Consider the following 27,151-nt stretch of genomic DNA (forward strand, 5'->3'; position numbering starts at 1 on the left):
AGCTTTATGGCTGGTGAGGCAAAGCCCTGGCATGGCTTTCCAAAAGCCCCACTGAAGCCCCAGCGCTGTGTCTGCCATACAGACGGGACGTGTCCCGCTCTATAGCGGACACAGTGCTGGGGCTTCGGTGGGGCTTTCCGAAAGGGCAGCACTCCGAATGCGGCATAAGCAGAGGGGAAAGTGGCAGCAGCAGAGGAAGCGGCAGCGGCGGCCGATGAAGTTCCCGTGATGCAAAGTGCCCGTCTCCACAAGAAAGAAGCGAGGGCTTCTCCCGCCTGGCTCTTGCAAGGAAACCCCCGGCTAAGCGTTTTATGGCTGGCTGAAATGCGCGGACGTTTCCAGCCACTCACAGGGCGAACGGCTGCCCAGCTGCCGCTGGAGAGCAGCCCCCGGTGCCATTCTTGGCATGTTTTTCTCCGGGTAAAGTGGAGATGGGAGGGGGACTAGGAGGGAAGGGGTCACTCCTTTGGAGTCTATCTAGCCAGCAGCCACAGGACACACACCCCCCCCCAGAAGAATTGGGGCCACCAAAGCTCCCACACCCACCCACCTTTGGGATGCAAGAGACAGCAAGGCTCTCGTGCGGTCGCTTCTGACAAGAGCGAGCCTCCTCCTTCTCCCCCATTCCTCTCTCCTCTGAAGCCCGCCCTCCGAAATAACCCGCCCAACGTAAGCGTGCTCAACTGCAACAAGGCATGATTCGCTGCTCCCAGATCAGGAGGCGGGAGAATCAGTGCCTCCTTTGCATACGAATTTTTTTGCTTTTTAACCCTTGCTTAACTTTTAAAAGGCAAAAAAAATCCTTATGCAAAAGAGGCCCATAGTTCTCTCGCCTCCTCCTATAGTTAACACTAAGCAGACTCCAAATCACTGTGGCTCGGAGTCTGGTAGCAACTATCTTGTCTTTAATTATTTTTTAAAAATTCTTTAAAATTCTTTCCTTTTCCTCAGGAGACTGGTGAGGCCCCGCCTCCCCTGCCTCTAGTGACTGCACGTCCCTGCATAGACACAAGGGAGATGCTCACACCACATTTAACAGTCCTCTTAATAGAATAACCAGGTTGGAAGCAGTGGTGGGATTCAAATAATTTATAACCGGTTCTCTGCCCTAATGACTAGCTGGGTAGGTGTGGCTCAGTGGTCATGTGACTGGGTGGGCATGGCTAACTCAACGCCACTCACATCGATGGATGCTTCGCCTTAGCTGCTACAAATGTAGTAAGGGTTAACCGGAGAGGCAGTTTAGGTAAGCAGGGCAGTGAAGATTAGTCTAGAAACAACACCAGAATGTTTCCTTCCTGCCTTCCTTACAGGATTAACCCTGTAAAGTGGGGGGAAAAAACAAAAGGAGATTTCTTCCAACAACCGGTTCTCTGAACTGCTTAGAAAGTTTACAACCGGTTCTCCTGAATAGGTGCGAACCGTCTGAATCCCACCACTGGTTGGAAGGGACCTTGGAGGTCTTCTAGTCCAACCTCCTGCTCAGGCAGGAGTCCCTATAGAATTGGAAGGCTCGGGGTGATCGTTTGATTCTAATTTCAGACTTTTTGCGACTGGGTCTCGTTGAGTTCATCCTGAGACTACATAGTAGTCTGTGGGTCTCTTGGCGAGATTTTCGGGATGGGTTTTGCTCTCTATCCTCCTCCTCCTCCTCCTCCTCCTCCTCCTTCTTCTTCTTCTTCTTCTTCTTCTTCTTCTTCTTCTTCTTCTTCTTCTTCTTCTTCTTCTTCTCCTCCTCCTCCTCCTCCTCCTCCTCCTCCTCCTCCTCCTCCTCCTCCTCCTCCTCCTCCTCCTCCTCCTCCTCCTCCTCCTCCTCCTCCTCCTCCTCCTCCTCTTCTTCTTCTTCTTCTTCTTCTTCTTCTTCTTCTTCTTCTTCTTCTTCTTCTTCTTCTTCTTCCTGGGTCTGAATGAGAAGGAGTGGCCCAAAGTCAGATGTTTTAAGATTTTGAATAGGAATACTTTATCCCCTTACGCACAGATGGGATTTGAATACGAAACAGCTTCTGTATTGAGCTGTAACCTCCCTTTCTCTCCCAAAAATATGTCTGGCTTCGATAGAAATTGGGCCGTCTTGATTAATCTTCTCATGGAGAAATCCTTGAGCAGCTTCCAATGAAACATGGCTTGGAAAACATTGATGTCATAGACGATTGGGTTGGATCCAATTTTGCCTCTCTTGAATCTCGAGAGTTGAGCAAATTCATTTCAAAACCATCAAAGGTTTCCCCCCTAGCATTTCCTTCTGTGGGAAACGTAGTGTGGCTGCTATGTTGTGTCACTTCTCTCTTTTCCCAGTGCTGATCTGTGGCCATCTGTGGCCAACACTGAGAAATCATGGATGCTGTAATCCAAAAAAATTACCTACATTGCTAAATTCTGGACCATAAATAGGGACTCCTAATGAATGAAGGTGAATATACGTATCCTGGCATAATATTTCAGGATCCAATTTGAATTGGTCACCGGGATCTGTCTGTCTGTCTGTCTGTCTGTCCGTCCGTCCTTCCTTCCTTCCTTCTTTCCTTCCTTCTATCCATCCATCCATCCATCCATCCATCCATCATTTATCTATGTAACTACCTATTTATCTATCTATCTATCTATCTATCTATCTATCTATCTATCTATCTATCTATCATCTATCTACGTACCTACAATTTTATCTATCTGTCTGTCCATCCTTCCATCCATCCAGCCAGCCAGCCAGCCAGCCACCCATCTATCTATCTATCTATCTATCTATCTATCTATCTATCTATCTATCTATCTATCTATCTATCTATCTATCTATCTATCTATCTATCCTATCTATCTATCTATCATCTATCATCTATCTATCTATGTATAGATAGATGATATCTATCATTTTATCTGTCTGTCTGTCCATCCTTCCATCCATCCACCCATCTATTTATATCTATCTATCTATCTATCTATCTATCTATCTATCTCTCTATCTATCTATCTATCTATTTTATCTGTCTGTCTGTCCATCCTTCCATCCATCCACCCATCTATTTATATCTATCTATCTATCTATCTATCTATCTATCTATCTATCTATCATCTATCATCTATCTATCTACGTACCTACAATTTTATCTATCTGTCTGTCCATCCTTCCATCCATCCATCCAGCCAGCCAGCCAGCCAGCCAGCCACCCATCTATTTATCTATCTATCTATCTATCTATCTATCTATCTATCTATCTATCTATCTATCTATCTATCTATCATCTATCTATCTATCTATGTATCTATGTATCTATGTATCTACCATTTTATCTGTCTGTCTGTCCATCCTTCCATCCATCCACCCATCTATTTATATCTATCTATCTATCTATCTATCTATCTATCTATCTATCTATCTATCTATCTATCTATCTATCTATCTATCTATCTATCTATCATCTATAATGTATCATCTATCTATGTACCTACCATCCATCTATCTATCTATCTATCTATCTATCTATCTATCTATCTATCTATCTATCTATCATCTATCTATCTATCTATCTATCATCTATCTATCATCTATCTATCATGAGATCTATGTGTCCCAGGATAATGTTGCAAGATCCAATCTGGGTCAGTCACCGGGACCAGAGTTTTAGTCTTCCAACCTTTGGGACTCGTGCTGGAGCCCATCCTCAGGGGATTCCCCTCTCTCACCAGAATCTGTGCTTTGGCCTATTCGATGTAGTGGCCACACACAACCAAGCGCCACATAAATACTATGCATTGAACTGGTAGAGAGAAGTTCCCTGAAGGTGGGCTCCAGCATGAGTCCGGAAACTCAGAAAGTTAAACCTCGGTCCAGTGACCGACCCAGATTGGATCGTGCAAGGACTCACAACCCTTCCGATGTTCCTCAACTATTGTGAGATCCTAGCAATTGCCCTTTAACACCCTCTGGAAGAGCACAGGTTGACCATCCCATAGATAGACTAATTCCTTCCCACGTAGGTTGGATGGTGACACCCACAATTCTCAATCAGTTCACCCAACAGCACTGCTGGCAGAAGCTGATGGATGCCATAGTCTAGTCTCTCGACATCTTCTGGCTTAGCTTTCTTTGTGGAGAGAAAGTGGGGAGGGGGATTGGTTTAGCAAGTGGTGGTCCAGACAACAGAGATTTGTTTCCTTTCTTCGCACTCACAACCCACCTCTTTCACACTTCCTCTGTTTGGCGAGAGCTTCTTTGGGATCTCGGCAGCCGGACAACGGTGGAATGCCAAGAGTCAGCCAGCTGAAAGGGACGTCTCGATCCCGAGACACTTAATTTGAAGTATCTGCCAAGCCAGCTTGAATGCAGTTTGGAGGGTCCCAAACATAGCTGAAGGCTAGTTAGCTCTTTTCCCTAGCAACCTCAGGCTGACCTGCGAGGCAGAGATAGATCTTGTGGAGGACTAAGAGGGCTTAAGGAAGGCCCCCTCTCAAAATTTGGGAGAGTATTTGTCTCTTGAGAGAAAGGCAAATCTTACTTGAAAATGCACGAAGACGTGGTTTGAGTTGATATAATTAGAGAGGAAGGCACTCAATGAAATCCCTTTCCTTTCTTTTCCTCTCTTTTCCTTTCCTTTTTTCCTTTTTTTCCTTTTTTCCTTTCTTTTCCTTTCTTTTCCTTTCTTCTCCTCGCCTCTTCTCTCCTTTCTTTTCCTTTCCTTTCCTTTCCTTTCCTCTCCTCTCTTTTCCTTTATTTTCCTATCCTTTCCTTCCTTCCTTTCCTTTTTCCTTTCTTTTCATTCCCTTTATTCTCCTCTCCTCTCCTTTATTTTCCTTTCCTTTCCTCTCCTTTCCTTTCCTCTCTTTTCCTTTATTTTCCTCTCCTTTCCTTCCATTCTTTTCCTTTCCTTTTTTCCTTTCTTTTCCTTTCCTTTCTTTCCCTTTCTTCTTCTCTCCTCTCCTTTCTTTTCCTTTCCTTTCCTCTCCTTTCCTTCTCCTTTCTTCTCCTCTCCTTTCCTTTCCTTCCCTTCCCTTCCCTCCTATTCATGTAGGCACGAGCCATGTGTGGAAATAACTGGCTGTCATTGAAATCCAGGCTGATACTAGGTTGTATCTGGCTGCAGGCAATGGCAGTTTCTGGTGACAGAGGTCTGCCTTCTTTTGCACTCAAAGCTCTGGGATTTAGGACATCAGTGTCACAGCCAAAGTGGGCCTTCCTTCCTTCCTTCCTTCCTTCCTTCCTTCCTTCCTCCCCCCCTCCCTCCCTCCCTCCCTCTCTTTCTTTCTTTCTTATTTTGGAAGAGAGAGCGTTCATTGCCCTGGTGCCCAAAACACAAAGGGAAACCCACCCAGACTCTGGATGCCATCTTTGAAATAAACAAGAAGGTTTGAACACGAGTCAACTCCAGGACAGTACCAAAGCATCTCATTCCACATTTTTTTGGGGGGGGGGCTCCCTATATCCGGTTGGATAAAAATCAATTAATTCAAAAGGCAAATAAATCAGGGAGCTTCAAAATAAAATGGGAAGAAGGAGGAAGCCTTCATCTTGGGGCTTCCAAGACGGCTCAAAAAGTTGATGTCAAACCCAGCTCCAGTCTTTAATCTGTCGGAAGCTCTCGACAACTCATAAGGATCAATGTTGCCTGGCTTGCCAAGATGACTGGAAGTGATGCCAATCACTTGCAGCTTCTGGGCCTTTCAAGGCGGGGGAAGTGGGGGGGGTCAGAGGAAAGCCTGAGATCTTTTTTTGTGGAGGACACATGGGTGGGATGGCCTGAATGGTCAGTACATGGCCGACTTCACCCACCCTCCCTGAGTTTCCCAGGCGCCCAGGCCAGGAAAATGGCCAACCGATGGCGGGCGCCTTCTCCTCTTCAAAGGGTTAAGTCGTGTGCGATCTTTTTAATTGTCAAAAGCGCTCTAGGCTATTAGGGTTGGCAGATTCTTCAATAATCTGTTTTATTTTTACCTGCTGGGAGCTTAATTAAAAAACAAAGAGGCTCAATTTAAAGCTGATTACTATGCTAATTTTGCAGGAACTGGGCTGCGATTAAGCAGCTTTAAAAGGGGGGACTTAGTTTGCCCTGGGGGAATAGGTTGGAGGCCGTCTTTGATTCCGTTTCATTACTTAGCTACAATTATTTATAAACTAAATGGAAATCATGATATTAAAGAGTAATAAAAAACACGAGTGTCTATGTATTATTGAGCAGGCGAAGTTTTCTCCTCTCTCTCTCTCTCTCCCCCTCATCTTTTTTCTCCCTCATTTTTTAATTTAGCACCGAAACGTGCCGGGACTTTATTACGATGACTTGCAGTTAACACAGCTAAATGCAGTTGTTAAATATAAGATGCCTTTTATATGGGCCCATAAATTGCGTCCTGTCTCTTCCGCCTTCCCCCAGATAGATCACGTGAATAAGTTTATAAAGTCATCACGGTGACAACCAAAATGAAGCTCACGTTGTTGGAGCAGAGAGTTTTATGAGACGAGAGGCGAGGAAGTCTCTTTAAATGGAAATAAATTATCTCGGATGCGTGGCTAAGAGTCCTGGGAATCTGGGGCTTGGGCATGGAGGAGGCAAGCTTGCAATCCCAGCAGAGCTGGGTTGATCTGAACTGCTCAGAAAGCATCTGAAGGAGGAGATCTCAACTCGTTCTGAAGGTCTCCTGTGGTTTCATGGCTGGAGAGTCCAAACGACATGTCCAAATCTCTGAATTCAACTGCTTCAGGGCTCGGAAGATTGTTGCGAACATGAAATAAATCGTTGGGGACATTTGTTGTTGTTGTTAGTCGCGAAGTCGTGGCTGACCCATCATGACCCCATGAACAACGTTCCTCCAGGCCTTCCTGTCCTCTACCATCCTCTGGAGTCCATTTAAGCTCATGCCGCTTCAGTGACTCCATCCAGCCACCTCCTTCTCTTTCCTCCCCTTCTTCTTTTGCCCTCCATTGTTCCCAGCATGAGGCTCTTCTCCAGGGAGTCCTTCCTTCTCATCAGGTGGCCAAAGTCTGAATTTCCTCTTCAGGATCTGGCCTTCTAAAGAGTAGTCAGGGTTGATCTCCTCTAGGAATGACTGGTTGGATCACCTTACAGTCCAAGGGACTCAGTGCAGGAGTCTTCTCCAGCACCAGAGTTCAAAGGCCTCCATTCTTTGGCGCTCAGCCTTCCTTATAGTCCAACATTCACTGTCCTCCATTGCAACTGGGAAAACCATCGCCTTGACTCTATGCACTTTTGTTGGCAGGGTGATGTCTCTGCTTTTTAGGATGCCATCTAGATTTAAGTTTAAGTTTAATAAATTTATATGCCGCCCAATCCCGAAGGATTCTGGGGAGGAAATCTATTTGCCATAGCTTTCCTCCCCAGAATCAAGCCTCTTTTAATTTGTTGGCTGCCGTCCCCATCTGCAGTGGTCTTGGAGCCCAGAAAAATAAAATCTGCCACTCTCTCCATTTCTTCCTCTTCTATTTGCCAGGAATTGAGAGGGCCAGATGCCGTGATCTTAGTTTTCTTAATATTGTCAGTTAACCTGTGGAATAACTTGCCTCCAGAAAATGTGAATGCTCCAATAGTGGGAATTTTTAAGAAGAGATTGGATAACCATTTGTCTGAAGTGGTGTAGGGTTTCCTGCTTAAGCAGGGTGTTGGACTAGAAGACCTCCAAGGTTCCTTATAACTCTGCTATTCTATTCTGGTTCTGCTCTATTCTGTTCTGTTCTGTTCTACTCTACTCTACCCTGTCCTACCCTACCCTACCCTACCTTACCCTACTCTACTCTGTCCTACCCTACTCTACTCTACTCTACTCTACTCTGTCCTGTCCTACCCTACCCTATTCTATTCTATTCTATTCTACTTAGGGTGGCTAATTTGTTTTTTGGTCTTGTCTCCATTTTTTTTAAAAATGTGATCTCTCATATTTTAAACATGTGTCTGTTCATTTCTGTTCAAGATATAATTCTCTTTCAACCCCCTCCCTCCCCTTCCAACAGTGTTCTTTCTTGCATCCATGACCAGGTGGCTTGGTGGGATGGGATGAAACCTGTCTTGGCTCCCAATGGGTTTGTTCGTCTTTCCCCGGAAGGACAGGACCACTATCGATAAGCTAGCAGAAGCAGGTTTTTTTCCCCCCCAGAAAGCAGAAGAATTTTTCCGACACTAAAGAGTTGCTAACCGTAAAGCAGCCGCCGTCTGTGAAAAAATGTTCCATCTTGCTTGCTTCTCAGCCTCCAAAAGGGCCTTGAAGGAAACATCCCTTGGGTGTGAAAAGTCACATCACGGAGAACGTTTTTTGAAGAACACATTGGCTTGGGAGATTGTTTGGAGCCTGTGGTCTTTTGAGAGGTTCATCCCCCATCTTTCTGATCTGCCTCCTGACCCAGAGAACACCTTACATTCTTCCTTTCATGACCCACGCAGTGGGTATGTGCCCCCAAGGCACCCCTCCATTCGCCCCCAGTCCTTCATCAAAGGGACTGTTTACAGATGGTTTGCGTGGTCGGATGCCCCATAAACAGTATTCTTTTTGTCTCCAAAAGGAGGAGTGGGTTTTGGGGGGTGGAAGCTGCTTAAGCCTTTAATAATAAGGATTTGGAGATGGAGGAGGTACTTTGTCAAAGCAAGGCGGGGGATTGTCCACCATCAGCCCTAGTGAGAGGGAAGACGGGGCATGATCCTGGCGCAAGGCCTTTGTTCCTTTCTCTTGGGGGGGGTGGATTCTGGATTTTGTGGCCAAGTCAAAGACGGGAAGGAAGAGCTTTGGCCAGGGGACTTCTGGGGGGAAAGCTTAAGATGTTTGTCACACTTGACTAAGGCCATGGAGGTCTTCAAAGAAGGCCTCCAGGGATTTGGGGGCAGGGGGCAGGTGGTGGTGGTAGGAAACTAGAAATAACAGTGGGAGTCCTGTTGCATGGAATTGGTCAGGGAAGGAAAGAGGGAAAGAAAGAAAGGGAAGGAAAAGGAAAGGAGGGAGGGAGGAAGAAGAAAGATAGGGAAAGAGAAGGAAAGGAAAGAGAAGGAAAGGAAAGAAGGAAAGGAAAGGAGGGTGGAAGAAGAAAGGAAGGGAAAAAGAAGGAAAGGAGAGGAAAGGAAAGAAGGAAATAGCAATAGCAATAGCAGTGGACTTATATACCGCTTCATAGGGCTTTCAGCCCTCTCTAAGCGGTTTACAGAGAGTCAGCATATTGCCCCCAACAATCTGGGTCCTCATTTCACCCACCTCGGAAGGATGGAAGGCTGAGTCGACCTTAAAGAAGAGGAGAGGATTTCTCTTCTGTTCTAGCTGTAAGGAAATATCTCTTATCTGTGTTTGTGGAGCTTCTGGAATGCAGATGATCAAACACAGCCAGAGAGTGAGGAACTATAAGGACTTTTAGCCAAGTCCAACAAAGTCAGTTTTATATTCTTACCCAAGCTAACACAGCACACACACATCAATAGATATTAGGACACGGTGTATCAGTTTGTCATTAGTGACGCCCTTGCTAGTAAGGAGCAAATTCCACCCTAGGAACAGATTCAATTTTATTCAAGGTAGCTTCCTTCCCAGCAACGTTGGGACAATGACAATAGACTACGTGATGGGAAATCTCTGCCACACAATATTATAATGGTTTGTATTTTTCCTAAAGGGAAAATTCCTAGTCAAATGTAGTATATTTGGGTGCTCTAATTTGCTAGGGATTTGAAGGGATGCGGTGACTCAGGGGCTAAGATGCTGAGCTTGAAGATCAGAAAGGTCGGCAGTTCAGTGGTTCGAATCCCTAGTGCTGCATAATGGAGGGAGCTCCCGTTCCTTGTCCCAGCTTCTGGCAACCTAGCAGTCCGAAAGCACGTTAAAAATGCAAGTAGAAAAATAGGAACCACCTTTGGTGGGAAGGGAACAGCGTTCCGTGCGCCTTTGGCGTTGAGTCATGCCGGCCACATGACCCCAGAGACGTCTTCGGACGGCACTGGCTCTTTGGCTTTGAAACAGAGATGAGCACCACCCCCTAGAGTCAGGAACGATTAGCACATACAGGCGAGGGGAACCTTTCCCTTTCCCTAATTTGCTAGGAGATGCAACAGAGCTGTGGTTTTACAGAAACTGGTGATATTCAAGTTGTCCCGCTTTGAAGTGAAAAGCAGAAAGACAAATCCGTTTTAAACACTGGTTTAGAAGTCAGTGCAAAAGATTTGGGTTTTGGTTTGATCCGTATTCTGTGGCTTGTTCCTAAGAGTGCGGTCCAGCAACGGAGGGGAGGGGAGTGGTGTTTAAAGCCAATATTGATGTTTTACGCGAAAGGTGCCCTGGCTGACTTTACAATCTTCCGGCTTATCGGCAAATCTGCAAATACAGGTGCGTAGTGTCCAATTCGCTAAATCTCCAGAGCAAACACAGATGTTGAGAGGATGAAAAAGGTCTGGTTGTTGTTCTTGGTCCTTTAGTGTTGATTAGTGCAAGGATAAATACTCAGATAGGACCTGCTCGGACTTTCCAAGAGGTGGTGGGCCCAGTTTTCCTAAGTCCTTTTGCATCCTTGGTTTCCTCCCCACCTCCTCTATTTCTCTTCTGTTTGATTTCCTGGCGGAGGTTGCATTATTCACATAGAGCAAGGAGTAGTTCTCGACTGTTTGCAGTTTTGCTCCCTTCTCACCCCAAATCTCTACGAAGGAGGACAGACTAACTTCGTCTTGGGTGTTGAACTGTGGGATCCTCGGTGCTTTCTGAGCTTGTTGGTTCCCTTGCAGACATTTCGTTACCCAACTAGAGAACATCATCAGTGCTAGAAAGGAAGCAAGGTTTGCAGAGAGGAGGAGGAGAACCATGGGATCCTTGGTGCTCTCTGCTCTTGGTTGTTTCCTTGCAGGCGTTTCATGACCCAACCAGATAACATCATCAGTGTGACTTGTATATATACAGTAATACAATACAATAAAATAGCAGAGTTGGAAGGAATGTTGGAATGTTTATTTAATTTGTATGCCGCCCCACTCCCGAGGGACTCGGGGCGGCTAACAACCAAAAGGGGGGAGGGGATACAAATAAGACAAAAGACAGACAAAGTAAAAACAACAACAGTCGTAACATTTCAAGTGGGGCTGAAAATTCTTCAGCCCCAGGCTTGCCAGAACAACCAGATCTTCGTGGCTTTGCGGAAAGCCTGGAGGGTGGTGAGGGTCCGGATCTCCACGGGGAGATCGTTCCAGAGGGCTGGAGCAGCCACAGAGAAGGCCCTCCCCCAGGGATTTGCCAGTCGGCACTGGCTGGCGGATGGAATTCGGAGGAGGCCTAATCTGTGGGATCTGATCGGTCGTAGGGAGGTAATTGGCAAGGGACCTTGGAGGCCTTCTAGTCCAACCCCCTGCCTAGACAGGAAGCCCTATACCGTTTCAGACAAATGGCTATCCAACATCTTCTTAGAGACTTCCAGTGTTGGGGCATTCACAACTTCTGGAGGCAACTTCTGTTCCACCAATTAATTGTTCTAACCATCAGGAAATTTCTCCTCAGTTCTAAGTTGCTTCTCTCCGTGATGAGTTTCCACCCATTGCTTCTTGTTCTACCCTCAAGTGGCTTGGAAAATAGTTTGACTTCCTCTTCTTTGTGGCAACCCCTGAGATATTGGAACACTGCTATGATGTCTCCCCTAGTCGCTCTGTAGCTCTGGTCTTGGCTGTTTCCTTGCAGACGTTTCATTACCAAACTAGGTAACATCATCAGTCCACTGATGCTCTTACATAGTCCAATAATGAGATGTCTGCAGTGATGATGCTTCCTAGTTGAGTGGTGAAATGTCTGCAGGAAAACAACCCAGCTCTGAGAGCACCAAGGACCCTACAGCTTTCCTCTTCCTCCTCCACTCCGCAAACTCTACTCCCTTCGGGGACTGATGATGTTACTTAGCTGGGGGATGAAACGTTTGCCAGAAAACCACCGAGCTCAGAGAGCTCCACAAATGTACATTCTCACCCCCGCAATCCAAAATGGCCCGTTCCATCTCCTGAAACAATCCCAGAGTGTGCCCAGGTGGACAGGCGAATGCTAAAACTGGTTGGTGACCTAGGAAATAGAGGGGGTTTGGTGGAGGGGGGGGGAGAGAGGAAATGGTTCTTTCTCCCCCAACCGCAAATCAAAAGACAGAAGGAAGAATCCTCCATTGGCAGCAGCATTTCTTCCCCAGTCTGTTGTGGGTTTTATTTTTATGTTTTTGTCGTTGTTGCTTAACCTGCACCCCACTGTTTCATGGCGAAGGGTGGAGGCGAGGAGCCGTAACACATGAAACATGTTGTTTGGAAAACGCCTGTGTGTTTGTTTTATCTTGCCCTCTCCTCCTCCTCCTCCTTCCTCCCCAGGACACCCTCCTCCTTCCCCCCCCCCACTGCAATCTCGATAATGGATGTCACCACTGAGCCTCGCGTGTGTCTTCTGCAGCAACGCCAAACGCCCAAGCTTTTCATAGGGTTATTAATAAAAGATTGTGTTGATGAGTTCGGAATTTGGTAATAGACCCCCCGCTGGAGGAAAGGGGGAAGAAAAAAACATTAACACCGCAGGACGGTGAAATGTCTCCCTTGCAAATCAGCAACTAAACGGCTTTTCTTGATGGACTCCAGGCTGTGGAGTGTCTCGGTAAGGCCGAGTAGAAAGTTATTGTCTTGTTTTATGCCCAGCCTCTGGGTAGATCTGTAGCCCCCTCCTCTCTTCTTAATGTCCCCCTTTTGGGAAGAAAAGGACCATTATCCTTGCGTGCTCTAAGTCATCCTTGCCAGCCTGCCAGCCCACCCATCCCCACCACGCCAACCTTCAAGACACAACATACATTAAAAAAAAAATACACACAACAACCAGTGATCGGAAGTTACGAACGCCGCTGGAATTGGCACCGAAGGCAGTTCCCCAAATAGCCGTAATAACAACGGTTGTTGGTGAACTTGGGCAGCTGAGTTTTGTGCATCCCACTTCCCTGCATGAAGGACAGTTTTTCTGAAGGATGTTCCTCCCGCAGCTGGTGGGTGTGGGGATGCCAGGCCAGGCTAAAGGGAGACGTAACGTGCCACCTCAATTGGGATCATTGACCACGATTTGAGATTGATTGTGTTTGGGGGGAGGGAGGTGGAGCGGTTTGGAGTAACCTCTCATTTGGGTGTGGGGGCACCACCTCCAAAGTTCATGTTGTTGATCGCTCTTATCATTGAACAAGATGGGACTATGAATATCCCTGGAGTCTCTTCTGTGATACATTTGCAGAATAGCAGAGTTCAAAGGGAGATGGGAGGTCTTCTAGTCCAACCCTCTGCTCAATAGGAGACCGTATTCCATTTCAGAAAAATCCATTTCAAACAAATCTCTTCTTGCAAAGCTCCCATGATGGAGCACCCACAACTTCTGAAAGCAAGTCCTTCCACTGATGAATTGTTCTCACTTGTCGGGAAATTCTGCCTTAGTTTTAGATTTTGTGTTTCTCCTTGATTAATTTCCTGTTGTGGTTCAGATTCGGATGGTGAGGAGGTTGAGGAGAAACCTGGGCCAGTGCTGGAATTTGAGGAAGGCTCTGATGAGGGCTCTGTGTCAGAGGCAGAGAGGGGGCCTGGGCTGTATGCCAGTTATCAGCTGCCTTCGGAGTCAGACATCAGTGAGGCAGAAGAACAGCTGGAGCCTGTTCCCAGTGTGCGCATGCAGAGTGGCCAGACGAAGGGAACAGCTAAAGAACAGGGGTTGACTTGGGAGTAAGGCCACAGGTGAACAGTGAATGGCCCCTCCCAGAGGAAATAAAAGAGGAGCGAAAGGGGAGTGGAGTTTGCAGGAGACAATTAGCTCACTTAATTGGTTTGTGACTGTCCAAGACTCCTTGCCAACTTTTGCAGAGATCGGCCTGGCAGCTCTCCAAGCCAGATAAGGTCTGTTACTGTAAATCCTCCCTCGAAAAACTTTGCTGGATGTGAAGGAGCAGAATTCACAGTCAATTAATAAAAGGGGTTTTTGTCGGGACCAGGAGTTGGCTTCATGCTCCGTCAGAACATTTGCATTCATGGCTTCTTATCCTGCCTTCAAGTGCTTTGGGGAATAGATGTACCCTCTCTTCTCTGGAATAGCCCCTCAGGTACTGGAAGACTGCTGTCATGTCACCCTTAGTCCTTCTCTTCGTCATCCTGGATTCGTTAGACTATTTCTTGTCATATGTAATAGAAGAGAAGCCGCAAATGAAGTGGAGAATAAGGTACTATTGTGGCTGCTGCCACATATCTCCCAGCGGCCAGTAAGATCCCACAGATTGGGCCTCCTTCAGATGCCAAACAGTGTCAGCTGGTGGACCCTCGGAGGAGAGCCTTCTCTGTGGCTGCTCCGACTCTCTGGAACCAGCTACCAGCTACCCCCGGAGATCCGGACCATACCCACTCTCATGGCCTTCAGGAAAGCTGTAAAAACTTGGCTGTTCCGGCAGGCCTGGGGCTGTTGACCTCACTGTTGAGGTCCAGCCCCGATTAGAATGAATATATGAGGGTGTGGCTGTTTTTAAACTGTTTTCTCTTTTATCGTTATGTGTTTTTTTTTCCTTATATTTTTTGTAAGCTTCCCGGAGTCCTTCGGGATTGGGCGGCATATAAATATACTTACTAACTAACTAACTAACTAACTAACTAACTAACTAAGTAACTAACTAAGTAAGTAAGTAAGTAAGTAAGTAAGTAAGTAAGTAAGTAAGTAAGTAAGTAAGTAAGTAAGTAAGTAAGTAAGTAAATAAATAAATAAATAAATAAATAAATAAATAAATAAATAAATAAATAAATAAATATTAGCCCCGACAGCCCTGGGTTCTACAAAAAGGAAGGAGCCTTTTTAGTCTAAAAGCAATTCCATACAGCCACCCTACTAGGATTCCAAAAAAACATTTCCCAAGTTCTGGTGTTGTCCTCCCTACAGGTATTATGAGAAGGAGGCCAGGAAGAAGCCCCAGCCAGCGTTCCCCCCACACCCACATTCTTGCCTTGTCATGTTTCCATTGCCAGTGAGGAAGTGACAAAAGCTGGCTTGTTTGCAACATACCCCTTCTCCCCCCCAGATGTTTGCAAGGACGCAGTGGCATTCTGCAGGGTTTGCATCTGCTGCAGGCAGGGGAGAAAGCTATGGGGCCGGAAGGCTGGAATTGGCAGGAGTCCCTGCTGACGGGGAACCTGTCCACCCTCCCCGAATGCTGCCTAGCTCCAGAATCTCAAATTGCAAAACAAAAGTGTTGCCGTGCGAGCTACGCTGCAGCTTTGCCAGAAGGGAAAAAACTTGGCTTCGTGAGAAAGTCACGAAGAACCGTGACTCCGATGACTATTGATCCGGGAGTGGTGCCAAGATTCGGGGGGGGGGCGGGCGGGGGAGGATCCCCAAGGCAAGAAGGCTTCTTAGCCCAACTTGGAGATGTTGGCAGGTGAATCTGGAGCCTTCTTTATGCAAAGCAAGTGATCTATCTCTCAGTTAAGGCCCTTGTGTAATATCTAGTTCTCCTATCCAGATCCCTTCCAGTCTTGAAGCTCCAGAGATGTGGACTTCAACTTCTCTGCCTTGGCTGAGCTGCCAGGCGAATTCTGGAGATGAAGCCTCCATATCTGGAAGTTGTCCAGAGTTGGAAAGCCTTAGTTGCCTAGTAGGAGCTGCTAAGTAGAGGGAGGAACCAATACCCAACTTAACTCCTTCTCCCCCAAATGAAAGGAAGGTCTTATCCAACCAAAAGAATAAGAGAAAAGATTGCTTGTATTTAACCATTGGTGGGTCTCTCTAAATATCACCCCCTTCCTTTATAAAGGTTGGGTTGGAGAACCCTTCCCAGAGAGGACACCTGGTGAATGCTTTTAAGGAGTGGGCTGCCTATGAATACTCCTTCAGACCTTCAGTGAAGGCGACTCAGTCTACTCCAAGTCTCAGGTTGATGCTCTCCTTCAGTCCCAGATGTTCCACCATGAAAGAGGCTCCTGGTTTTGTTTCTGCTTTTCTGTTTTGGAGTCTCCAGATCAGGGCACGTGAGAAGTTCTTCCAAATTTCTCAAGCTTGTTTTGTTTCAGCCCCTTCAGGGCTTGGAGGTACAGTCCCACCTTTCTGCATCTTCCTTAGCTGCCCTGCATTCCTAAACTTAAAAAAAACAACAGAATAATAATGGATGGAGAGTCTTCTTAACTTCCTCCATTGGGCTTTGAAGGATGGCAAGCTACATGTTGCTGGAGGGAGAGATGATAGCATCATTCAAGAGAGGCTATCTTGAAGCTCAATCAAGGCGAGAGCTTCCCTTGTCCTCCTACAGAAATGTCCCTCAAATGCTTTTCTCCTTTCAAAGCAATTCCCAAAGCGAATTCTCTTTTGCGAACGAAATAACCCTGGTCAGGAAGAACAAACTGCAATTGAATTGTTGTTGTTGTTAGTGGCAAAGTTGTCTCCGACCCAAACTTACTTTGAGTTTGTATCTATTGTTTGCCCGTGTATTGTTGAGGTCGAAGCTGAAGTAGTCATTGACAGATAGGACATCCAGATTGTCCAGGCCCAAAATTTCGAGCCTGCAGAAAATACGACTCCAGCAACAGAGTGGTCAATGCCTGGAATTCTCTACCTGACTCCATTGTTACATCCTCAAAGCTCCCACAGCTTCAACCTCAAACTGTCTACCGTGGACCTCACCCCATTCCTAAGAGGTCCGTAAAGGTGGTGTGCATAAGCGCACCAGTGTGCCTTCCATCCCTGTCCGACTGTCCCCATTTACTTGTACTCATTTCATGTGCTCATGTCCATGTTTATCTTATACCTGTTATCTCGTACATGTTTGACAAACTAAATAAATGAATAAACTTATCCTAAGTTTTCTCTCTGTGCCTGGAAAATAATATGTGGGGACGAGTGATCAAGAGAAGGAAACATGATTTAATTACCCAAGAGGCCTCAATCCATTTACCTCCCCAATTGATTAATACGTCCTGTGATACGGCTACATCTAAAAATCCACCTTGTCCTGCCTTTATAACTTCCTCCTGTTTAGCCAGTCTTTTGAACCTTGCTTAATGCGGACGGCAAACCCAACGCGGCACAGGGCTTATCTCAACCGGGGCGAGCTACAACACAACCGTTAACAATCATATTTGCCCCACAAACAGGAGGAAATTAAAGACCGGGACAGTTAAGGTTAGTTGTTAGGGCTTGATTATAAGAGCAAACAGCGCACAAGAGGAATTGGGAGGCAGGGTGGATTTAAAAACAAGATAAGGAACCAAAAGGCAATAAATCAGGGACATGATATAACGGGGCCAGATGGCTTTGAATCCTGGCACTGCCAACCAGTGGCAACAATGCCAAGGGCCCTCTTGTGCTGCTGGGGGCATTCCCGGCACATAGGTCATATGGGAACAGCGAGAATCATGCTAGCTTTTTTCTCAGGACTTAAGAACCTGGAATCCTAGGGCTGGAAGAGACATTGGAGGTCTTCTAGTTCAACCCCCTCTTCAAGCAGGAGACCTTATAGCATTTCTGACCAATGGCTGTCCAGTCTCTTCATCACTGGGCCGTTTCTTCTTCTCCCCCTCCCCCTCCAGTTTTAGATTTTTTTTAAGTGAAATAACTTGTTTTCTTTACTGTGCAATGAAGAGGCTGCCCAACTCCATTCCAGCTCGAGGTGGCCTATAAAATTAATAAATAATTTCAATATCGGCCAGCGGTAAACCTAGAATGGTGGCTATCCAGCTCAAGCCCAGAAGATTTGCTGGCGAGCATTAGCCATCAGTTGAGTTCAGGTCCAGAAATGGGCAGGGATTGGAATGGGGCCGACTCGCCACGGGACGATTCAACAAATGCAAAAATTAAATTAATTTCCAGGGGAACCGTGGCCAATAATAATAATAATAACAAGAGAAAGGAAGTCAATCCAGAATTACGAGAGTCACAATCATTTCGATGACAACGTGGTCACCACTAATAAAAGTAACCCGAATGAAACTATTAATATTAGCATTGAATTGTCTCCCTGCGAATCGTCTTAGACCAGGGGTGTCAAACTCAATCTCTCCCTCCCTCCCTCCCGCAGATTGTTTGCTGCCAAATGCAGTGGGTGCATGGAAAAAATTGCCCCCACGGAGTTCGTCATGCGGGCGCTGGAGTGCGTTTACCACTTGAGCTGCTTCTGCTGCTGTGTCTGCGAGCGGCAACTGAGAAAAGGGGACGAGTTCGTCTTGAAGGAAGGCCAGCTCCTTTGTAAAAGCGACTACGAGAAGGAGAAGGACCTGCTCAGCTCCGTCAGTCCAGATGACTCCGATTCAGGTGAGGGTCCCTTCTGAAATGGACCACCCTTGCTTGTTGGGGCTTCCAAAATCTGGCTGGCCACAGTGTGATGCAGGATACTGTCTGAATCAGAGCTCAGGGCTCTTCTTATTAACATTTCTAACAATCAAAGTTTTCAATAGAACATAGGCTTGGAGGTCTTCTAGTCCAACCTTCTCCCCATGGCAGGAGATCTTCTACCATTCCGGACTTTCTTTGAGTTTAATGGGATGGATACACCTGATCATAGAACAGAATAATAGAGTTGGAAGGGACCCCAGAGGTCCTCCGGTCCAACCCTCCATCTGTAACTCAAAGTACAACTGTGAACTCCACCATTAAGGGATGATTAATCAATCTTTGTTCAGTAGGTGGGAAAATTGACATGCGTCCTTACCATAGGATTAACGGCTATTTCCGCTCCCTTTTTTGCACCGGTCTAATTTTTTTTAAAAACAGAAGGGGTAAATCCATCCACTCTAGTTTATAAATCTGGTGCAGTGTGAGGTGTAAACCAGATGATGTCATTTAACCAAGGAAAGCATAGTGTTGTGGCCCGCCAGCAGCCAGCAGAGCTGGCAGCAGATTTGGCCAGTGAGGAGGTTGGGGAGGAAGATTGGCCAGTCCTGGAGTCTGGAGAAGGCTCTGATGAGGGCTCTGCGTCGGAGGCAGAGAGAGGGCCAGGGCCGTCTGACAGTTATCAGCTGCCTTCAGAGTCAGAGATCAGTGAGGCAGAAGAACAGCTGGAGCCTGTTCCCAGTGTGCACATGCACAGAGCGGCCAGATGAAGGGAACAGCTAAAGAACAGGGGTCGACTTGGGAGTAAGGCCCAGAGGAAATAAAAGAGGAGCAAAAGGGGAAAGGAGTTTGCAGGAGGCAATTAGTTCCCTTAATTGGTTCGTGACTCTCTGAGACTCCTTGCCAAGTTCTGCAGGTATCGGCCTGGCATCTCTCCAAGCCAGATAAAGTAAATCCTCCCTTGAAAGACTTTGCTGGGTGTGAATGAGCAGAATTGACAGCCAATTAATAAAAGGGGTTTTGGTCGGGATGAGGAGTTTGCTTCATGCTCTCGGGAAGACTCGGTCAGCCCACACAGCTTCCTGCTTCTTAGGCCTGCCATATTTGCACAATATATCCACAGTGAAAAGCGACGATGAGGACGGGGACATCAAACCGGCTAAAGGGCAAATAACCTCCGGGAAGGGGGGTGACGATGCAAAAGACCCCAGAAGACCTAAAAGGCCACGGACAATCCTAACAACCCAACAGAGAAGAGCGTTCAAGGCCTCCTTTGAAGTATCTTCCAAGCCTTGTAGGAAGGTGAGTTTCTCCTCCATCACGCCAACCTTTGCTATTAATCCTTGGCATAGTTACTCTTTGTGCACAGAAGGTTCTTAACTCCATCCCAGGCACAGTCAGGGTAAACTTAAACATATTGCTTATGGGTCAGGCTTGATTGTCTCTGGAATTCTCTCGTTATGCAACTGCTGTGTCCTTCTATCATCCTTCAGTGGGGTGGTAAAAATTGATGTGCATCCTACTGCAGCTGACAGCTATTTCCCTTAAATTTGTGGCTCTCCAGATATCCAGTTTCTTAGTGGGAGATAAAAGTATAACCTCCATCTCACCAAATAAAGGAGGACATCTTCAGCTGAGTCCAGGGAGCCGGAGTCTCTTAACAACTGCGTTACTAACTTAAATAACTGCAGTGATTCACTTAACAACCATGGCAAGCCAACGGGGCGAAACTCGCTTAACAACTATTTCACTCAACAACAGAAATGTTGGGCTCCGTGGCAGTTGTAAAGTGAGGACTGCCTGGGCTCTGGGAAATTAAGGGTTACGTCGAAGCTCGCTGCAACACTTAGCGTTGAATCTTTGCATGCCATTATCATTTCTTGGAAATGGGGGGCCAACTTTGCCAGGCGGATGAAAGGGAGGATTTTCGGAGGATCATGGCAAGCTCGGTGACCTGTATTTGGCCTTTCTTGCAGGTGAGGGAGACTCTGGCGGCTGAAACCGGCCTCAGCGTTCGAGTCGTCCAAGTCTGGTTTCAGAACCAAAGAGCAAAGGTAAGAAACTCAAGGAGGCTCAGCGTGAGCAACGTTGCATCAACGGAGGGAGAATCAGGCTGACCTTGACTCTCTTTCCTTTCGCAGATGAAAAAGCTGGCCCGGCGGCATCAGCAGCAACAGGAGCAGCAAAACTCACAGCGTCTCGGCCAAGGTAACTGGCCTGCAAAGCTTAGGATTGGCCATTTATTGATAAAAGAGACTATTTGTAGCCTGGGGTACAACTAGGAGGAGGGTCCTTGGTGCCCTCCGAGCTTGGTGGCTTTCTTGTGGACGTTTCGTGACCCAACAAGGGAACATCATCAGCGCCAGGAGGGAATGGAAATGTGGTGGAGGAGGAGGATTGTGGGCTCCTTGGTGCTCTCTGAGCGTGGTGTTTTCTTGCGGACATTTCATGACCCAACTAGGGAATAACATCATGCTAGAAAGGAGTGGGGTTTGTGAAGTAGAGGAGAGAAGAGGAGGAGGAGGAAGAAGAAGATTGTGGGGTCCTTGATGCTCTCTGAGCGTGGTGTTTTCTTGTGGACGTTTCGTGACCCAACTAGTGAATAACATCATGCTAGAAAGGAGTGGGGTTTGTGAAGTAGAGGAGAGAAGAGGAGGAGCAATAGCAATAGCAATAGCAATAGCAGTAGACTTATATACCGCTTCATAGGCCTTTCAGGCCTCTCTAAGCGGTTTACAGAGAGTCAGCATATTGCCCCCAACAATCTGGGTCCTCATTTTACCCACCTCGGAAGGATGGAAGGCTGAGTCAACCCTGAGCCGGTGAGATTTGAACCGCTGACCTGCTGATCTAGCAGTAGCCTGCAGTGCTGCATTTTAACCACTGCGCCACCTTGGCACCTTGGGAGGAGGAGGAGGAGGAGGAGGAGGAAGATTGTGGGGTCCTTGGTGCTCTCTGAGCTTGGTGGTATTCTTGCAGACATTTTCATGACCCAACTAGGGAACATCATCAGTGCTAGAAGGGAAGGGAAATGTGGAATTGAGGAGGAGGGCTAGGACTGTAAGGTCCTTGGTGCTCTCTGAGCTTGGTTGTTTCCTTGTAGACGCTTCATGACCCAACCAGGTAACATCTTCAGTGCTAGTATGGAGTGCAGAGTTTGCTCCTCGTAGTTTGCCCCGCAGCCAGCAATCAATACCCTGGTGAGCGGCTCTTCCTCCGGTCTGCCAAGGTTGTTCTCACATCCCAGTTACAGAAATGTAACCTATTTTTGGGCTCTGTTGCATTTCCAGTTTCAAAATAATCGCAAGCTGTGCTGCCAATTTTGGCCAACTGTGCATTAAATTTGGCAGTGTGGTTGGGGAAATATAAGACACCCATGCAAGGAGAAACGGATATGAGGGCTGCATACATCCAGGGGTTTCCAGAGGTTTGAAAAGCAGCGTAATTGCCCCCATTCTGTACGTTCCACCAGAATAAACCTTGCACCGCATTTCCAAAGGGAAGGTAGCTGTTTTCCTGAGAACCTATATGCCTTGGCACAGTTTCAGCTCTGGCACCCTTTTAATAATTGGCATTCAGTTCGTCCTGTCTGCTTTGGGCCATGCTGGCACCAATCAGGCGCCAGTCAGTCAGGGCTGGCAAAGTGCCACAGCAGAGACTGGACAGATCCGGGGCCTCTGCCCTACCCAGCTTGCAAAATCTGTCTCGGGCGAGGACGCAACAGCGCCTCTTGCATATGGATGGGAGACGCAGCAGCCCTCGTCAAGACGGGCATTGCTCAACGTCAGAGGGTGTCGGCTGGTGCCAGGCCTCGTGGGAGTGGAGTCGAAAGAGCGATCGGGCAACTTCTCCTTCCATCCTTAGCAGGGAATGAGTCACCGCTTTCAAGTAACCCTCGGATGGGGCTGAGAGTTTGGGTGGTGAGGTGGTGGTGGGGAAGTTAGGAAAGATTCTCCGCAGGATCGAATCAAATCCAGATTCTAAATCTCAGAAGTCAAGGAAGGAGGACGTTGCTCAGGAAGCTTCCTTTCTAAAGAGAATTTTATTTATTTATTTAGTTTGTCGAACATGTACGAGACAGCAGGTATAAGCATAAACATGGACATGAACACAGGAAATGGGTACAAGTAAACAGGGCAATAGGACAGGGACGGAAGGCACGCTGGTGGGCTTATGCACGCCCCCTTTACAGACCTCTTAGGAATGGGGTGAGGTCCACGGTGGACAGTTTGAGGATGAAGCTGTGGGGGGTTTCAGGATGTAACAATGGAGTCGGGTAGAGAATTCCAGGCGTTGACCACTCTGTTCCTGAAGTCGTATCTTCTGCAATCGAGTTTGGATCAGTTTACCTTGAGTTTGTATCTATTGTTTGCCCATGTATCATTGCGGTTGAAGCTGAAGTAGATGTTGACAGGTAGGACGTTGTAGCAGACAATGTTGTGTACTATGCTTAAGTCAGACCCTAGTAGTTCCAGGTTGCCCAAAATTTTGAGAATGAAATGGGCTGCCTTGTCCTTATTTAGCGACAAGTGGTCCAAGAACACTGGACATTATTTAGACAAATGGCCCCTGTGTGAGCATTGTGAGATCCTTGGTGCTCTCTGAGCTTGGTGGTTTTCTTGCAGACATTTCGTGACCCAACTAGGTAACATCATCAGTGCTGGAAGGGAGTGAGGTTTGCTCTTTGGTTATACACAGTAATTTCTCCTGCCAGTGTTGATGAAGGTGTGATTTTTTTCTTCTTGGTACTTCCTTGATCAGAGTATTGTTTTCTGCTTGATTTGTTTGTGTGGTGTTAATCCCTGTTTATCTGGTTACTGGTTGATGGGCGCTGGTTTCAGGGCAAGCCGCTGGATATAAACAGGGAGTTATCCCCGCACTCCTTCACATTGATGATGTTTCTTAGTTGAGTGGTGAAATGTCTGCAAGAAAACGACCAAGCTTAGAGAGCACCAAGGACTCCACAGATTCCATTCTTCTCCAACTCCCCCTCCTCTACTCTGCAAGCTCCACTTTCTTTTAACATTGATGATGTTCCCTAGTTGGGTCATGAAATATCTGCAAGAAAACCACCAAGCTCAGAGAGCACCCAGGACCCCACAGTTCAACCCAGAACTACAAACATTCTCTTTGATTGGTTATTGCGTTCAGACAACTCTCTCTCCAACCTGCAATCTCACTGCCATTCCTTAATTCAATATTGTCCTCTTTGCTTGGAAAGGTGTTCTCTAGGGGGGGGGGGGGGAAGCAAAAAGTAACAACCCAACAATAGTTTCACTTCCTCTTCTTTTTCACGATCCTTTGTTTCCTCTGCCTGGTTTGCAGCCACCCCTTCTCCCTCATTATTTTCAGCCCTGTTCCTCTTTTGAAGGGCACCGTGAGCTAATCGGGAAACCACAGAGTTGATACGATGTGCTTCATGTGCAGCCAAATGAAGTTGGGGGGGGGGGGTGTGGAGTCACTTCCTACAGAGTTTCTTCAGTTTTTCATAAGTAGGCTCCATAATCCCATCAAGATGATACAGGGCTGGTTTCGTAAAAATGTGAATTCTTGGGTTTGCCATGTTTTGAAAGAAGTTGGGTATGAATAAGATGTTGAATCCTAGCAAATATGGTTACTCTTTTAAGTTTGAACACAGTGCCATTCGCCACCCAGAATCTCTGCAACAGTGAGATGGGCTGCCAATAAATTAATAATAATTATTATTAGGGTGCCGTCGGCCATACAGTGTCAGCTAGTGACCCCCAGGGGGAAAGCCTTCTCTGTGGGAATGCCTTCGAATGAGCTGCCCCCGGAGCTTCACATAATCCCCGACCTCCGGTCCTTCCGACGTGCCCTAAACTGGCCTGAACAAAATAAAATAAATGATTGATTTAATTGTTAATTTTAATCTAATTTTTAAAATTTTATTGTTAATATTAATTGGGTTTGTTTTTGGATACTCTATCTAATTTTCTTTTTAACCTTTGTAATATGTGTTTTTTTTTTAATGTTGTACGCCGCCCTGAGTCCTTTGGGAGAAGGGCGGCATATAAATCCAAAAAACAAACAAACAAATATAATAATAACTACAACAGCAATAGCAATGAAATTACAATAATAATAATGGATGTGGCAGCAGAATAGAAGAGAAAGAACTGGAGAAGATAACAAAATACATAGACCTACAAATAGAAATAGAATGACTATGGCGAAGGCAAGCAAGGGTAGTACCAATTGTCACAGTTCCCTTGGGAGTTGCCTTGAAAACAACTGGAACATCCAACCACTTGTGAACATTGTCAGCATTGACAAATTTGCCATCAGTCAATTGCAGGAGGCGGCTTTATTTGAAACTGCTTCCATCCTGCAACGATATCTGTAACACCGTCAAACATCCAGATTTGCATAGCTCAGGTCCTTGGTAAAGGCTCGACAGGTAGACAAAAATGCCAAACCCAGATTGAACATCTGGCTGACTGTGTGATGATTAATAAGAATAAGAATAATAACAACAACAACAATAATAAATATCATTGGCATTGACAAAATTTATATTAGTCAATTGCAAAAGCTGTTTATTCATCCGGTGCTAATACCTTTAATACACCCACATCTGTTTATCGCAGGGCCTTGGGAAGGACTCAATAGAAGGAATAAAAATGCCAAATCCAGTCTAAACATCTGGCTGGCTTTGCAACCAATAACAATAATAATAACCACCGGCATTGACGCCATCCCCATCAGTCAATTGCAAAAGGCAGCTTTGGTAGGAACAGCTTACATCCTTGACATAGTCCTTTCCCATGAAATCACCACATCTGCCTATCCCAGTTCCTTAGGAAGAACGACGGCTGGGCAAAAACACCAGACCCAATCTGAACATCTGGCTGACAGTGCGATGAACAATAATAATAATAATAATAATAAATACTTCTGGTAAGTTGACTGTGAGTCAAGCATTACTTGGAGTTGTCTTTGTTTCGTCTTGCAGAAGTGATGTCCAACCGGATGGAAGGGATAATGACGTCTTACACACCCCTTGCACCACCGCAGCAACAGATTGTAGCAATGGACCAGAGCACCTACGCCACTGATCCTTTCCAGCAAGGTCTCACCCCGCCACAAATGCCAGGTGACCACATGAATCCTTATGGTAAGACTCCCTGGGAATCAGCTGCCATTGTCATGTGCAAGTAAGACCTTCAGAACATCTGTGGAAACTCTGAGGTTCTCCTCTTAACATCTGGAAGGGCGCAGAAGTGTCCAGAGAACCAGTAGAGTGCAATGGTTCAGGATGGGCTCAAGAAACACCTGTTTGTCCATTCTTGGCCCGTGGAACTCACTGGGTGATTTTAGACTGGTTGCTTTCTTTCAGCCCAAACAGATTTGCAAGCAGGGTTGCCTAAACTGCTTTTATCTCCTAAAGCAAAGGAGAGAAATCTAAATTCAGACATCCTATCGGTTAGTCTCTTTCTTCTTGTTGTTGTTTACTTGTTTCGAGTCGGATTTGACAAAGCAGAGCTCCTAGGAATGGAGAGATCAAAACCCATCCTATTTCTGTGTTCATCGGCGGCTTCATTTTAATCCCAGCCATCCCCACAAAGGATCTGAACACACATTAGAGGAGTCCACGGTCGTGAGAGAGTTAGAGGATTTGAAACGCTGCTTCTGTTCTTCCTTCCTTCCTTCCCCTTGTTCCTCCAGATCTCTCCACACCCTGTTGGCAAACGTAGGGATTAAATCAGCTTCTTTCTCATTTCCTGGAGCAGCGGTAGCTGTCAGAGATTTCGAGCCCTGCCATCGCCTTCAGGGCAAATGGCATTTCCTAAGGCTGTTTTCCCTTGGATTGCCATCATCCTTAACGTTCATGCCAAGGAAGAAGGCAAGAGGAGACGTAAATAAATGAATCAGTGGAGCCCAAGGGGCGTGGAGAAGAGTTGCTTCTCCACCATGGGCTCCTGATGGCAACTATTGACTTCTTGAAGAACATTAGATGTTGACCTTGGTCTACCAGATCTCGGATGGGTTCCATAGCTGATCAGCTGCTCTCGGAGAAAATTCTGGCCTGGCCATTGTTTTGTTCTGAGGTTAAAATGTATATGAAGAATTGGGTATGTCTAGTCTATTGAAAGGTAGGGACGTGGTGGCTCAGTGGCTAAGATGCTGAGCTTGTTGATCAGAAGGGCAGCAGTTCGGCGGTTGAAATCACTAATGCCGCGTAACAGAGTGAGCTTGTCCCAGCTTCTGCCAACCTAGCAGTTCGAAAGCATGTTAAAAAATGCAAGTAGAGAAATAGGAACCACCTTTGGTGGGAAGGGAGCAGCATTCCGTGCGCCTTCAGGAGTTGAGTCATGCCGGCCACATGACCCCGGAGACGTCTTCGGACAGCGCTGGCTCTCCGGTTTTGAAATGGGAATGAGCACCGCCCCCTAGAGTCGGGAATGACTAGCACAGATGTGCAAGGGGAACCTTTACCTTTTTAGTCTGTTGAAAAGAAGGACTAGGGGTGACATGAGAGCAGCCTTCCAGTATTTGAGAGGCTGCCCCAAAGAAGAGGGAGTCAAGCCAAAGCATCTGAGGGCAGAACAAGAAGCAATGGATGGAAACTAGTCAAGGAGAGGAGCAACTTAGAACTAAGGAGAAGCTTCCTAACAGTGAGGACAATTAACCGGTGGAACTCCTTGCCACCAGAAGTTGTGGATGCCCCATCACTTGGAGGCTTTTAAGAAGAGACTGGACAGCCACTTGTCTGAAATGGAATAGGATCTCCTGCTCAAGCAGGGGTTGGACTAGAAGACCTCCAAGGTCCCTTCCAACTCTGTTATTCTATGCATCTCTGCATCTATTATGAAGCCAGGATATGAAAGAGCCCTAAAGAGTTAAACCACTGCATTATTCTAGTTATGTGCTTCTTATTTTTAAGGAGGCC

The 27,151-nt window shown here is 46.5% G+C and overlaps 1 protein-coding gene across 1 annotated transcript in view; it reads left to right on the forward strand.

The window, feature by feature from the left end:
- The window catches only part of LMX1B (LIM homeobox transcription factor 1 beta), a 144,056-nt gene that overhangs the window by 110,156 nt on the left and 6,749 nt on the right, over window positions 1-27,151 (forward strand). The window contains 5 exon segments of the mRNA XM_087704737.1: window positions 17,990-18,222; window positions 19,364-19,542; window positions 20,217-20,294; window positions 20,382-20,448; window positions 25,214-25,375. Of these exon segments, the coding sequence (XP_087560863.1) occupies window positions 17,990-18,222; window positions 19,364-19,542; window positions 20,217-20,294; window positions 20,382-20,448; window positions 25,214-25,375 (719 nt within the window).

This window comes from Thamnophis sirtalis, unplaced genomic scaffold (genome assembly GCF_051295495.1).
Source record: "Thamnophis sirtalis isolate CommonGarterSnake01/CBP01778 unplaced genomic scaffold, rThaSir2_p1.2 scaffold_2, whole genome shotgun sequence".
Classification (NCBI taxonomy): domain Eukaryota; kingdom Metazoa; phylum Chordata; class Lepidosauria; order Squamata; family Natricidae; genus Thamnophis; species Thamnophis sirtalis.